At 38.7% G+C, this 14504-nt stretch overlaps 1 protein-coding gene across 1 annotated transcript in view; it reads right to left on the bottom strand.

Annotated features, from left to right (window-relative positions):
• The window catches only part of LOC126271871 (ras-related protein Rab-23), a 442999-nt gene that overhangs the window by 6754 nt on the left and 421741 nt on the right, over positions 1 to 14504 (bottom strand). Inside the window, exon 4 of the mRNA XM_049974217.1 lies at positions 10565 to 10727. Coding sequence (XP_049830174.1) covers positions 10565 to 10727 — 163 coding nt within the window. The remainder of the gene's footprint in view (positions 1 to 10564; positions 10728 to 14504) is intronic.

The raw sequence follows: 14504 nt of genomic DNA, 5'->3' as shown, positions 1-14504 counted from the left end.
CTACATAAATGTGTGATCAAAAGTTCTGAGATGATAACTCTTTATACAAGTGAAATAATTTGCAGAGAGGGGTGATGTGTATCTTTTCAAGCACTGCATTCTTAAATGCCACGCCAAAAAGCAAGCAGGGGTTTTCTTTTTTTTAGGGGGGGGGGGGGGGGGGGAGTGTTCCTTATGTCAACGTGGGCAGTTGTGCAATTGCCTTGTGCCAGTATGGTGCAGAAAGAATCAGCAAGTACACAGCATTGGTGGCAAAATAAGGCAACCTAATGATCTTATTTGTGTTGCCTGGCTTCAAATGTGGTGGTGAAGGTGTATATTTGTAACTTACTGAGTGTGAAAGAGAGATGAAAACAGTAAGTTTCAAATACAGGGATAGACAAAAATATCGAAACACCAAAATCACATTACCATGCCTAACACGATGTAGGAAAATTGCTGGCATTCAAAACAGCTTCCAGGTCATGTATGGTTTTCAGGCAAACCAAAACAGTGGCAATCTCAGGTAACAATAATGGAGATATATAGCAATCATGCACTTTTCTCTCCAAAGCATGACACAAGGGCTCCATAATGTTGAGATATAGTGACTGTGGTGACCAGGGGATATGCCACACTTCAAGGATCCTTTATTGTATGATTATATGATAGCGGAACAAACACTGGTAGCAGTTACTTCTGTTAAATATCTGGGAGTATGCGTGCAGAACGATTTGAAATGGAATGATCATATAAAATTAATTGTTGGTAAGGCGGGTACCAGGTTGAGATTCCTGGGGAGAGTCCTTAGAAAATGTAGTCCATCAACAAAGGAGGTGGCTTACAAAACACTCGTTCGACCTATACTTGAGTATTGCTCATCAGTGTGGTATCCATACCAGATCGGGTTGACGGAGGAGATAGAGAAGATCCAAAGAAGAGGGGCGCGTTTCGTCACAGGGTTATTTGGTAACCGTGATAGCGTTACAGAGATGTTTAGCAAACTCAAGTGGCAGACTCTGCAAGAGAGGCGCTCTGCATCGCGGTATAGCTTGCTCGCCAGGTTTCGAGAGGGTGCGTTTCTGGATGAGGTATCGAAAATACTGCTTCCCCCTACTTATACCTCCCGTGGACATCACAAATGTAAAATTAGAGAGATTCGAGTGCGCAAGGAGGCTTTCAGACAGTCGTTCTTCCTGCGAACCATACACAACTGGAACAGAAAAGGGAGGTAATGACAATGGCACGTAAAGTGCCCTCCGCCACACACCGTTGGGTGGCTTGTGGAGTATGAATGTGGATGTAGAACCTCATGCTCACAAAGCCAGCCCTGGATGATGAAATCTGTGTTAACAGGGGCCCTATTGTCTTGGAACACAGCTCACCACTGGGGAACAAACATTGTACCATGGGATGGATCTCATCAGCCAAAATGGTCACATAATCCCTGGCAGGAATGTGACCTTACAGAGTAACCATTAGGCCCATGAAATATCATGGTAGTTGTTGTGGTCTTCAGCCCTGAGACTGGTTTGATGCAGCTCTCCATGCTACTCTATCCTGTGCAAGCTTCTTCATCTCCCAGTACCTACTGCAGCCTACATCCTTCTGAATCTGCTTAGTGTATTCCTCTATTGGTCTCCCTCTACGATTTTTACCCTCCACGCTGCCCTCCAATACTAAATTGGTGATCCCTTGATGCCTCAGAACATGTCCTACCAACCTATCCCTTCTTCTGGTCAAGTTGTGCCACAAACTAATCTTCTCCCCAGTCCTATTCAATACTTCCTCATTAGTTATGTGATCTACCCATCTAATCTTCAGCATTCTTCTGAAGCACCACATTACAAAAGCTTCTATTCTCTTCTTGTCCAAACTATTTATTGTCCATGTTTCACTTCCATACATGGCTACACTCCATACTAATACTTTCAGAAATGACTTCCTGACACTTAAATCTATACTCGATGTTAACAAATTTCTCTTCTTCATAAATGCTTTCCTTGCTATTGCCAGTCTACATTTTATATCCTCTCTACTTTGACCATCATCAGTTATTTTGCTCCCCAAATAGCAAAACTCCTTTACTACTTTAAGTGTCTCATTTCCTACTCTAATTCCCTCAGCATCACCCGACTTAATTCGACTACATTCCATTATCCTCATTTTGTTTTTGTTGATGTTCATCTTATATTCTCCTTTCAAGACCCTATCCATTCCATTCAACTGCTCTTCCAAGTCCTTTGCTGTCTCTGACAGAATTACAATGTCATTGGCGAACCTCAAAGTTTTTAATTCTTCTCCATGGATTTTAATACCTACTCCGAATGTTTATTTTGTTTCCTTTGCTGCTTGCTCAATATACAGATTGAATAACATCGGGGAGAGACTACAACCCTGTCTTACTCCCTTCCCAACCACTGCTTCCCTTTCATGTCCCTCAACTCTTATAACTGCTCTCTGGTTTCTGTACAAATTGTAAATAGCCTTTCGCTCCCTGTATTTTACCCCTGCCACCTTCAGAATTCGAAAGAGAGTATTCCAGTCACAACCATTTGTCATTATCATTAGACACACATTTATGCCTGTGTTGTGACATAGTAGATGATGTTTTTCTCATTCCTTGCATGTGGCACAAATTTTTGATACATTGCCTCTTAAAACACCAAACACTTCGGTTACCTTGGTTATAGAAGTACCACCATATCAGTAACAACAATTTAGTCATACTGAAATTCACTTAGCTCTGATATAATGCACTCACAATTACAAAGACCACTGTTCTGAGCATCGCTCACACTTGTAATGCTTGAGGACAATGTGTAAGTGCCTTTTGTGGCCAAATACAATGGTGCAATCTGAAGGCATGGCTAACATCTGCATTTATGTTCAAGCACCCATTTCTCATGGAGTTTCCACATTTTTGTCCCAAACCCTGTGTGTATCAAAGGTCCTTAGATATTGATAGAAGCATCTTAGCTCTAATTTATATATGGGCTTTTCTTCTGCTCTTGGTCCTATGAGTAACATGTATCACTATTCGCTTAAGATTTTACTGAGTTTAGCCCAAGCTGGCAATAATGAATATCACTAGAAGAAGTACAGAGAGCAAAAGCAAGATTAGGGTTTAATGGTCTGTCAGTGTACAGATCATTGGAGATAGATCACAAGCTCAGATTGGAAATGATCGAGAATGAAATCAGGGGTGGAATTTTTAAAGGTACCATCTCAGCATTTGTCTTAAGCAATGTATGGAACCTAGAGAAAACCTAAGTCTGGATAGCTGGGCTGTGATATTATTTGCTGTCCATTCTAATGCGAATCCACTGTCTTACCTCCAAGGCAACTTTCTTGGTAATATTATCAGCATTGTAGAAGCTATATTTATAAGGTTTTATAAGGTTTTTCACAGTAAGAGTTTACAGTTATAGCCAATGGTCATAACCTTATCTGCAGAGACTCTGAAAAAAGTTTTGGTTGGACAATGCATTTGTTAAACAGCACTCAGTACTGTATTTGTTTGATGGCATTCAAGAATTCCTGAAAATAAAAGTACAATGATACACTATGATGCTTGTTATTTTTGGCAGTGTAACTTTTGGTGGAAAGCAGCAAGACAGTACTAAATGTGAAAATGATGCTGCCAACATATTCTTTTTTTATATTAACTTATATAAGTAGTAAACAGTACTGTGGTGGTAATCTGAACCTTTATATGTATCAGGTTCTCTCCCTCCCCCTCCTATTTCTGCAAAAATTATTGTGAAGTAGAATAGACATCTTACAACAACACTGCTCTTGTTGAGCAGTCTTAGCTCCTGTTAAATGGAAAAAAAGTTCCATTTAGAAAAGGAGAGCTGCCATCTTAATGTTTTATTTTTCAGTACATGATTACAATTTTGGCACTTAGGCCATCATCAAGTGTTTAAAACAGTGTCTTAGAAAGAATGATAATTGACAACTGTTCCTGCCAAATAATGTATTTCACAGTCTGACATGGTTGTGATGACACATAAAAGCACCTGTCTGATAGAATTTTTAAAGGTCAAATTATTATGACACTCAGGCTTTCTTGACAACAGTGTCAAAAATCTCGATAATAGCCACATACTTTTGACTTATGATAAGACATTGTTTTAAGAACTTGACAGTATTATAGGTGCCGTAATTGCAATCACGTATTGAAAAAATAAAACATTACAGTCAATGGCAGAAAGATTATGACCTTCAATAACATCATTTTCATTGTGGGCCCCAAGCAGCAGAAGTTATTCGTAACAACACTTGCTTTGATATCTCCTTGCACAAAAGTTATTACTGTAATTCATCAAATAATAAGATCCTCTGTGTTTTCTTTATTATCACTAGGCAAAAACATTTTTTCAGTGTTTTGAACTATTTTGGTAGTATTTCTGATTAATAGCTAAAGTGACTTGCCTGGTATACAAGGTGTTGGAAACTTTACAGATTTATTCTTGACATTAAAACATCACAGAAAGTTGATATGAACACGAGTCCAAAATTCATTCGTTAGGGAGATATGAAAGGAATTCCCTGTAGTGACTCTTGGCCTTGTGATTTACCCTAAACATGGATTTTAACTCATTTCTTTACAGTTAATCAAGATTTGTTGTTGTTGTTGTTGTTGTTGTTGTTATCTGTTCTGTTTTAGAGTAACCTCCGTGACAATGATGTATTCAGTATCTGAAATGACAGATATGCACTACTAGTACACTCTAGCAGGTGGGAACGCAGATGCAGCACATCAACTTTATGCTAAATGTTACAATGGGAGACAGTTAAATTGTGCAGCAAGAATGTTTGTATGGCTGCACAGGGTAGTTGCACAGTCTAAAGGGTCTTGTCATGGTGTGCGCAGCGGAAGTTTGAGTCCTCCCTCAGGCAGGGGTGTGTGTGTTGTACTTAGCGTAAGTTAGTTTAAGTTAGATTAAGTAGTGGGTAAGCTTACAGACTGATGACCTCAGCAGTTTGGTCCCATCTTACATCAAATTTCCAATGTTTTATGACTCCAACAATGTTTATAAAGACATGCTAATTTTAGAAGGGTGTTGCAGAGGGTGGGAGACAATATAATGTATGAACACCCAAGCAGGAAAAACAGGTTATTCATTTTCCATTAAGGAGAACTGTTGAAAGGGAAGCTGTTGATCACATGATGATCTGGAACATTCTGCATGAAAATCATGTCTATCATTATCACCTTCAATAGGTTCAAGGATTAAATGAGGCAGCCTTTCAGCCAAGAATAACTTTGTTAATGTGTGTTAGAGCACTGTGCTGCATTTCTGCAATTCTTAACATGTGTCTTATTCACTTATATGATTGGCTTATCATGTAATGAGATCTCACAGTCACCATAACAGTTGTGTCTGGGCATTTGAAAACCCTCATGAAGTATGATGAGGCAGGAATTTTTGGAATCTTGTTCATACGAACTTTTTATAATGTTCTGATATCACACCACACTTTTTATAATGTTCTGGTATCAAGTGTCTGGCAAATGTTTTTACGCACCCTGTGGTTCTTATGGCCTTTATGAAAATATTCTGCTACAAATCTAATAAGCAAATGTTGAAAATTAGATGGTAAAATTGTGTGAGCACTCTACACTACAGTAATTAAACAGCAGCTCAAGTTGCACAATGCTTTCTCATTGACTATTTTTGGTTAGTAAGTAGTCGTCATCTGATATCTACATCTAATGGATGTCTAGCTTTAGTTTCCCACTAAAATAATAACTGAAAGCATAATATGAGCTACAAACATACTAGCACAAGATGTATACTCTGGAGAAGACACTGCAGCTTTGTGGAGATTGGAAGCATTGCTGCAGACATTTACAGGTCTGCCTGGCATGCAATTTTTGGAGGATAGCATTATAAAACCATGTAAATAGAAGAAGATCTTAACATCCTGTTTACACGCTTGTCTTTAGTGATGAGACATTGTGCTATTTCCTACTGGAGGTGGTGCACAGGTTAGCACACTGGACTTGCATTCAGGAGGCTGTTGGTTCAAATCCATGTCCGACAATCCTGATTTCCTGATTTTGTGGTTTCCCTCAGTTGCTACAGGAAAATGCTGGGAGGGTTCCTTTGAAAGGGCATGGCAGATTTCGTTCCCCATCCCTGAAACAATCTGAGCATGTGCTCAGTTTGTAATGACCTCTATGTCACTGGAATGTTGAACACTAATTAATCTTCCTTCCTTCCTTGTGATACTTTTTACCAGGATGAGGAACTTATTCATCCCTACATCTGCCTACAAAGAAATGCGTGTGCAATTGGAACTTATGAACAAAATGACTACAGACCAGAAATATTTGATACAAGCTTGTGCTATCAATGTTCACACAGTTTACAGGATTCAACAGTTGTGCAGCAGGCATTCACTGTGAAACAAGAAAATCTCGGTTTCTTTCAGGAAAGAAGGTTTTTAATCAGTACTGCAGAGGCTGTGGACAACAGATGTTACTGGATTGTGCAATGTTCACTAAAAATTACATTTGTTATTTTGTCAGTCAGCCTAACTGTTGTTGTAACTGATGCCTAGAGAGATTTACAAGTACATGGGATTGCTGCAATATGAAGATTTACACGTTACGTATCACCATTTGTATTTTATGTGACACAAGGTGGAAGCTTGTGTAGAATCATTCAAACTACTGGAACACTCCTGCACAACCCAGTACAAATTTGTCACTATCCATGTCCTAGAAAGAGTTACAGTTTCAGGAAGGGAAGTATGGAATAAAGAACTGAGAGAGCTCTAGAGTGGTAGGGCAGATGCCTGTGCACAAATATATACTTTGCTATCAGTGTGTAGCTGAGATGACAGTCACAAATGTTCACTGAGCTTCAGAACCAAGGTCATGCCCCTGGGATTTAGATACAACTCCTTCAAGAAACACCTGCACTGCATCCCTACTGTGAGCATGTGGTGAAAAGGACACCACCCGTATCTTCTTTGGTTGCATAAATGTTAATGAACCATGAAATGCTCTGTTGCAAGATCTGCTAAAACTAAACTGTTCTCTGGCAACTTCACGATCATTATTATTGTCAAAGAACAGCTAATACATGTACAGATCCTAACAAAGATTTTTAATGAATTTGGAGCTTCACCTATAAGTTAACAGTGCTGCATAAATGCTGTGTGTGAAATTGTTAACAATTTTAAATCTTCTATTTGATTGAATCATTTAATAAGTATCAATATAATATAGCTGACTGCAAGAGATGCTTTGTGATGCAAAATAAGAAGAGCCTACTTTTTTCCAATGAACAGCTATTGACCATTTCCCAAATGAAGATCTACACAACAGATATGTTAGAAATGAAAACTACAGTGGAACATCAGTAGCATAACAGTAGCACAGGTAGCGTAACTGCAGTGGGGTGAGTCTTTACTGACTTTTGTTGGCAACTGATTGCTTGCTGATTGAAATAACATGCAGTAAACTGGTAAGCTATGATAGCATTATGGATTTGTTAAGTGGAAGTATTAAAGAGAAAATGAAAAGGGCACAATCATGGTTAGTGGATTAGTAAAATGAACAGGAAGTACTTGGTGGCTGCAACATAAGTGGACAAACTAATAGATTCTACACAATATGGCATGTAACTGGTATCTGGGATGACTCATTAGCCAAAGTATCCACTAGTGATGGACGGAACTGAGAACTTCAAAGAGGAATTGAATTCACAAGGAAAGGAATTGAATACACAAAAGGAATTGAATACACAAATGGAACTGAATACACAAAAGAAATTGAATACACAAAAGGAATTGAATACACAAAAGGAATTGAATACGCATCCAGAAACTGAAAACGTTTATGAATACAGATTAACTGCTAAGGGCACTGAATGCATCAGCCACACAGTTTGTTTTACTCGTGAAGTTCTCTGTTTTTGGATATGTGTTTGGTGTGCCTGGGTTTTTACCACGCAACTTCATATCTTCAGCTGAGCATCTAAAGCAAGTAGTTAATATGCATGAGCCAATCTTACATTTCTGATGTCAGGTAATTGGTAACATTGTACCTTTCATGTTAAAATAAAAAGAACTGGTTCTGGATTACTGTATTTTCTGTACTATGGCATCTTTCTCATGCAGTTTATGGAAATTATTCAGCATTTAAAAAAGTGATTATTTTGATTATCACAATCTCGCATTTAACAGTTAATATGAAAGGCATATCTTTTTATTGCTGGTCAAGTTATGATGGTGCTCTGATATTAAGAAACCACAAGTAATTTGAAGAATTATCAAAGAATGGATACTCCAGGAAATATCAACAATCCAGGAAAAGATAGATTGGTACTTACCATAAAGAGGATACGTCAAGTTGCAGGCAGGCACAATTAGAAGACACTCACTTATAGCTTTTGGCTACAACCTCCATCAGTAACCACCAACTCCAGCATCTCGTGCTGGAATGCAACATCATGTGAGACAAAAGCAGCAACCTGGAGGTGGTGGGGAAGGGATAGTGGAGTATGTGTGGGGAGTGAGACGTCTCACCAAATGCCTTCACAAATAGGTATTATCCTCCAGACTTAGTCCGCAAACAGATCTTCCGTGCCATTTCCCCTAACAACTCCAATTCTTCCACCCCCCCCCCCCCCCCACCACCAAAAAAAAAAAACTAGCCCCAAAGGAGTGTCCCCTTCATCAACCAGTACCAACCCAGACTGGAACAATTGAACCACATCCTTCACCACGTCTTTGATTACCATTGTGCCCTCAAATGAGGGACATCCTATCCAAGACACTTCCCACTCCTCCTAAAGTGGTGTTCCACCACCCACCCTACTTCCACAGCATCCTAGTCCATCACTATGCCACTCCCAATCCCAACCCCTTACCAAAGGATCACATACCTGGGAAAGACCCAGGTACAAAACCTGTCCAATCCACCCACCCAACACTTCCTATTTGAGTCCTGTCATAGATTTATCCTACCCCATCAGGGGCTGGGCCACCTGTGAAAGCAGCCATGTCATTTACCAGCTCTGCTGCAATCATTGCATAGCTTTTTAAATTGGTATGACTACCAACTAGTTGTCTGCCAGGATGAACAGACTCCGCCAAACTGTGGCCAAAAACAAAGTAGACCACCCTGTGGCACAACATGCAGCTGAACACAACACACTTGATTTCAATGGCTGCTTCACTATCCAAGCCATCTGGATTCTTCTCTCCACCACCAGCTTTTCTGAACTGTGCGAATGGGAGTTCTCCTTACAACACATTCTCTGCTCCCATAACTATCCCGGCCTGATCCTACAGTAACATACTGCCTCCACACCCTAGACCCAACAATTTCCATCACTTCTGTCCTATCATCTCCACACCATTCTCATCTCCCACCCTGTTTATCTGCAGCCCTCTGCCAACACATCCAGCTGTCTTTCCTCACTCCTCTCCTTTTTTGCTTCTTCCTTTCCCCCCCCCCCCCCCCCCACCACCACCTCCCTATCCAACAACTTCCTGAAACTGCACTTGTCAGCAGTCTATTCACTGTAAACTCCACCAGAGAGTGTCTGTCTCTCTCCCCACTCGTACTCTACTATCCCTTCCCCTTCCTGTCCCCTACACCCTCCGGATTGCCGCTTGCATCCCATGTGATGTATTTCGGCCCAAGATGCTGGAGTTGGCAGGCTCTAGCTGAATGGTATAAGTGGGTGTCTTTTAATCATGCACATCTGCAACTTTATGTGTCTTTTTTATGGTAAGTAGCAATTTATCTTTTCCTACATTTCTTAAGAACTATTACTATTTTAAGTTTGGGGTATTAATGCCCCCATCTGATTAAACTGCATCATAGTTTATGGATGACTCCATTTAATTAATGTTCATTTACAGTCAGTGTTAATTTCAAATTTATAATTTTATTCATATTTATTTGCTGAGAAAACAGGCACCCTTTTTTTCTGCAGTGGAAAGTTAAATAAGTTTTGAGAACTGAACTCCAGTGTTAAATTCAAAAATAAACAATTTCACCATTTACATCAGAACTTGTCTTCAAAATATTTTATCCTTCTCTGTTTTTCCATAGGCAGTTTATGGGAAAATTCTCAGAAACAGTCTGTGGGATTATGTTAAGGGAAATGATGCGATATCATTTTTGAAATATATATTTTATTGCAACTCTTTTATTTGTGTAACAAATGAAAGTCACTGCCCAAATTGCCATACTAGGAGGCAGATGGAAACAAACAAAACAGATTGAGTTTTACAAAAATAACCAACATCTGTTTTCATTCCGCTCTAGAGTGCTGTGGCCACAAATGATCTGTCAGAGTGAAACAGGGGTGTTCTGTCATGGAGCTTTCAGATACTCTATGTCAGTTCTCAAGAACACATCAGCATTTAAATGAGAAACATTGGTGTACAGCACTTGTCAGAGTCTAAAATTCTCAGTGAGAAAACCACATTTTCCTGTAGCATTTTCTGTATGGAGGTAGTTGCAAGCTTCCTTCCTTTTTTTTTTTTTTTTAATAGCTGTGGCTAATGTTGAGAAGTCAGAACAGTAAGCACTCCTTCTACCGTCACATACCTTCATCTTCCAGGAGTGCGCAGCCTCGAAGGAGTCACGGTCAGTGGTGGAGAAGGCAAGCACACAGGCCTGGGCACCCCGGTAGTAGGCCTTGGTGATGGCATCAAACTCCTCCTGGCCTGCTGTATCCCACAGCATCAGCCGCACCTCCTCGCCATCCAGCCTGCAACATGCAAACACAGCGGTTAGATATTAGCTATGTTCTAACAATATATCTCATGTCTTAGTTTTACAGCACACACTCATGAACAATAAAGAACAAAATCATATTATTATCTCTTTTTTTTTCAAATAATAACAGACACATAGTGTGCCAGGACAATAATAGGATCTACAGACGCCTAGTATGAATCAGTGGTGTGGGCCCTATGGGGAGATTTTGTGATAATTAACCCACAAAAATAACATTTTGCAGCAACTTTCAAATTTAAACCTATACCATAGCATTTATGTTTTTTGTTAAATATATGAAATTGTACAACAAAATTTATAGTGTAATGAACTGATGAGATGTAAAAAGTGGAAAGAACTGACATCAATAAGTCATTCAACTCAATTTATTAACAAAGCTATGAAAAAAGAAGAAGAAGAAGAAGAAGAAGAAGAAGAAGAAGAAGAAGAAGAAGAAGAAGAGTCAAATCCATGAAAAAAAAATCAGTGTTTAAATTTTAAAAATAACATTAGTAACTAAAAGCAAATGTGTTTACCGGGCAACTAATAAAAGGACTATAACGACAGAGCAAAATTTAATTACTTTTAGCTCAAGTACAAACTCTCCCAAACAATCTGCTTTCAACTAAAAGTTTCAAATAATCTTATTGGCTGATTGGCTTGCCCATACTCTGTCAACTGAAACTGAAGGTGTTCAACTGGCTGCCAATCAGAATTATTATTGTAAGAGAACTTGTATGGCAGTATTAAGACACAGACATTTTTATTTAATTTTTTTGTGGTCTGGGCTCCTATGCTGCAGCTCTGTTAAGTGAATAATAGAGTAAGTGCCAGACTTCAAGCCCAAAGATCAAGGGTCCAATATGCAGTCAGAGCAATGACTTTTGATGTTAGTTATCTACTCTTCCACCTCTAGGAATCATTTGTCCATGTTAAACTGTAAGACTCCCTGTAACTGTTGGGGTATTTCAGTTTGCAGGCATTGGGAAGGCACACACATATCCCCTCCAATAGGATAATGATCAGTGAACACTGCAGTGTTCAATTCAGCCTTCATGTTGAGGACAGCTTTATTTAATAAAATGAAAGTATGACCTAAAGCAAACTAATTATTTGACAGAGGAGCTACATCTGAATGACTGGAGACCAGTCAGCAACTAAGCATAACTCAGTCAGCTGCATCTGGAGATTGTGACTAAGCTGGCCATCAATATATTCTGAAGAAAATTGGCAACAAGAACTCAGTTGATCAGGTTAATGAGGACCATTAATCAGTAGTGTCCCAGCAAACTAAGAGATCTCAGCTTATAAGCATTTAATTTGTCAGCTGTAATTGTGTGTTAGTGTAATCATTTCCCTGGGCATAATGTTTGTTGGTAAAGTTTCAGTTACCAGTAGTGTGGATGTCACTGTTTTACTCTGTTTCAAAGATAGTGTTGGTGCTGATTTTACAGTACTATAATGAACCATGGAATTTTTATATACTGTCTTGCTAGAATGAGCCATAAATCAGTAGTTTCATGACCTTTGTCACTAGAAGTAAAGGAATAAATCATCTGCCATTTGAGAGCATGCATATTTAAAATTATGGGTTTCAGTGAAAGTGTGACAGGTCTTCAGCTACAGATGTCGTCCTCAGATCTCAATGCTGCACCACCTGTGTACCTAAAGGTAATGTGCCCTACTAATATGGAATCCATGCACCTCTTCTGCCTTATTTCCAACCATCAAATGACACTGAAGTGATACTGACTTCTGTGAATATTTTATTTCATAATGGATATCTTTTAAGGTAAACAAAAATTCACTGCTTTCCAGATTGGTAAAAACTGTATTGTCAGTTGCATCATATCCTACATGTTACTGATCTTCAGTGCTACAGTGCTGATTACATACTTGTATCTCAGTGATACTGCCTATGGAGTTGATATGCCTGATAACAGTGTGCTATGGGTCCAATCCCCATTCCCAACTTTATATAATGAATTGGTTAATGTTTGTGGAGCAGTATGTGTACTTGTAAGCTAGAATAATGTGCTTTACAAATGCTGTGTTTTCAGTTCTTCTAGTAAACTATTTCATTTAGAAAAGGAACAGAGTAAAGTCCTCTGTAATTTCAATTGTTTTCTTTCCCCCCTTTTATTTTTGAAAGACTGTTGGAGAATACAGTAGTGGGGAAGGAGGCAAACTAGTATTCTCATAGATGCAACATTTGTGCTGCCAAGGAAAGAATGGAAGGTAGAAAGCCTTAAAATATCACATGCAACAGCAATGTTATATACATAAATAATCACAAATATATAGCCATGGAAACTGAGAGATCACAAATCTTTTCCAAGCAGATAGGGATGGTTTATTACAAGAGGACTTCACTCATCCAGACAGGAATATATGGGCTTAACCCTAACATGGTACCAGCTGTGGAAAAACATACTGTATGCCTGGGGTCTTTTTTGACCCCCGAGTGATTCAAGCAACTTCATGGTAATAAAATTTGAAATATGTCTACCACAATAATTATCATTTATTGAGAAACATAAGCACGATGTCAATATTACAACTGCATGGTTTCTTAGTATAATTAAATTACATATAAGTTGTAATTATTTACTACATTTGTTTGAATTATGAAAGCATATTTTGTTTAGTTTGTTTAGTTATAAAAATTATTTTAACACAAAATATTCACAACCCACACACTATGTAACAGTACTGCAATTTACTAATGTTATGTGGAATATCACTTAATGGAATTTTATTAGAAACACACTCCTACTTGCTTTCCGTGTCATATGATGAACAATCATTACACAACACACTTATCCTAGCATGTTATTTACAGAAAAACTTGTGACCTATCACACTGTTGATTCACTTTCTTGTCCTTTGACCTTGGGCTGAAAACATGCCACTTTCTTTTCAGATTTGGAACATCAGCTTCCTGGTTATCGTGTTGTTTTTCCTTTAGGAGATACTTGAAGCCTGAAGATATTATTGCTCAATGATTGTGTTGTGATCTTCACTGTGGTGACAGGATCTGTCATTCAGTGTGAGGTTTGACTAGTTCTTTTCCTATTTCTGAGAGGAATTCTCTTCTTGCATTTTTACTTCTCACATCATGTAAAATTTACAATACAGAACATAAGCACTGAGACAAGCTAAATTCAGTATATCAAAAACTACAGCAAGTGGCCACCTTCTTGTTCCATATTTCACTGGATAATGTCCAGCCATCTTATCAACCGTATCAACTCCTGACTTTGTTGGGTTATAGAACATTATTATTTCATTTTTATTGTGCTCATGCTCACTTACATCAAATTTTTGGTGTAGAGTGGACAACAAAATGCCTGATTTATTTTGTATAGGAACCTAAGAAGCAAAAACAGTATTCTGGGCATACCCAAAAGTGGTCGGTAATGGACACCTCTGTTTTGATGGCAACATTTCTTTTGGTATCTCTTTTCAGTTGGTCCGAGAAGTTCCCACAACTGTCAATTTGTTAGCATGAAGTTCTTGTCCAAAGTCAAAACTTGTAAAAAAAAGTTATCAGCAGTAATGTTCCTACCACTTCCATTCAGGTGATCAACTAAATCATGTTCCATTTGTTTCCCCTTCCTTCAGCAAATTTCCCCATATACACTAGTGCATTTATGACACAATTGGTCACACAATTTACAGCAGCCCACAATTTTATCCCATACTTTTGAGGTTTAGAAGGAATGTACACCTAGGATGGACACCGTACCCTGACAGTACACAGTTGCTC

The sequence above is a fragment of the Schistocerca gregaria genome, chromosome 5 (assembly GCF_023897955.1).
Source record: "Schistocerca gregaria isolate iqSchGreg1 chromosome 5, iqSchGreg1.2, whole genome shotgun sequence".
NCBI lineage: Eukaryota > Metazoa > Arthropoda > Insecta > Orthoptera > Acrididae > Schistocerca > Schistocerca gregaria.
Note: the sequence above shows the minus strand (reverse complement) of the source record. Positions and strands in the feature narration are given on the sequence as shown.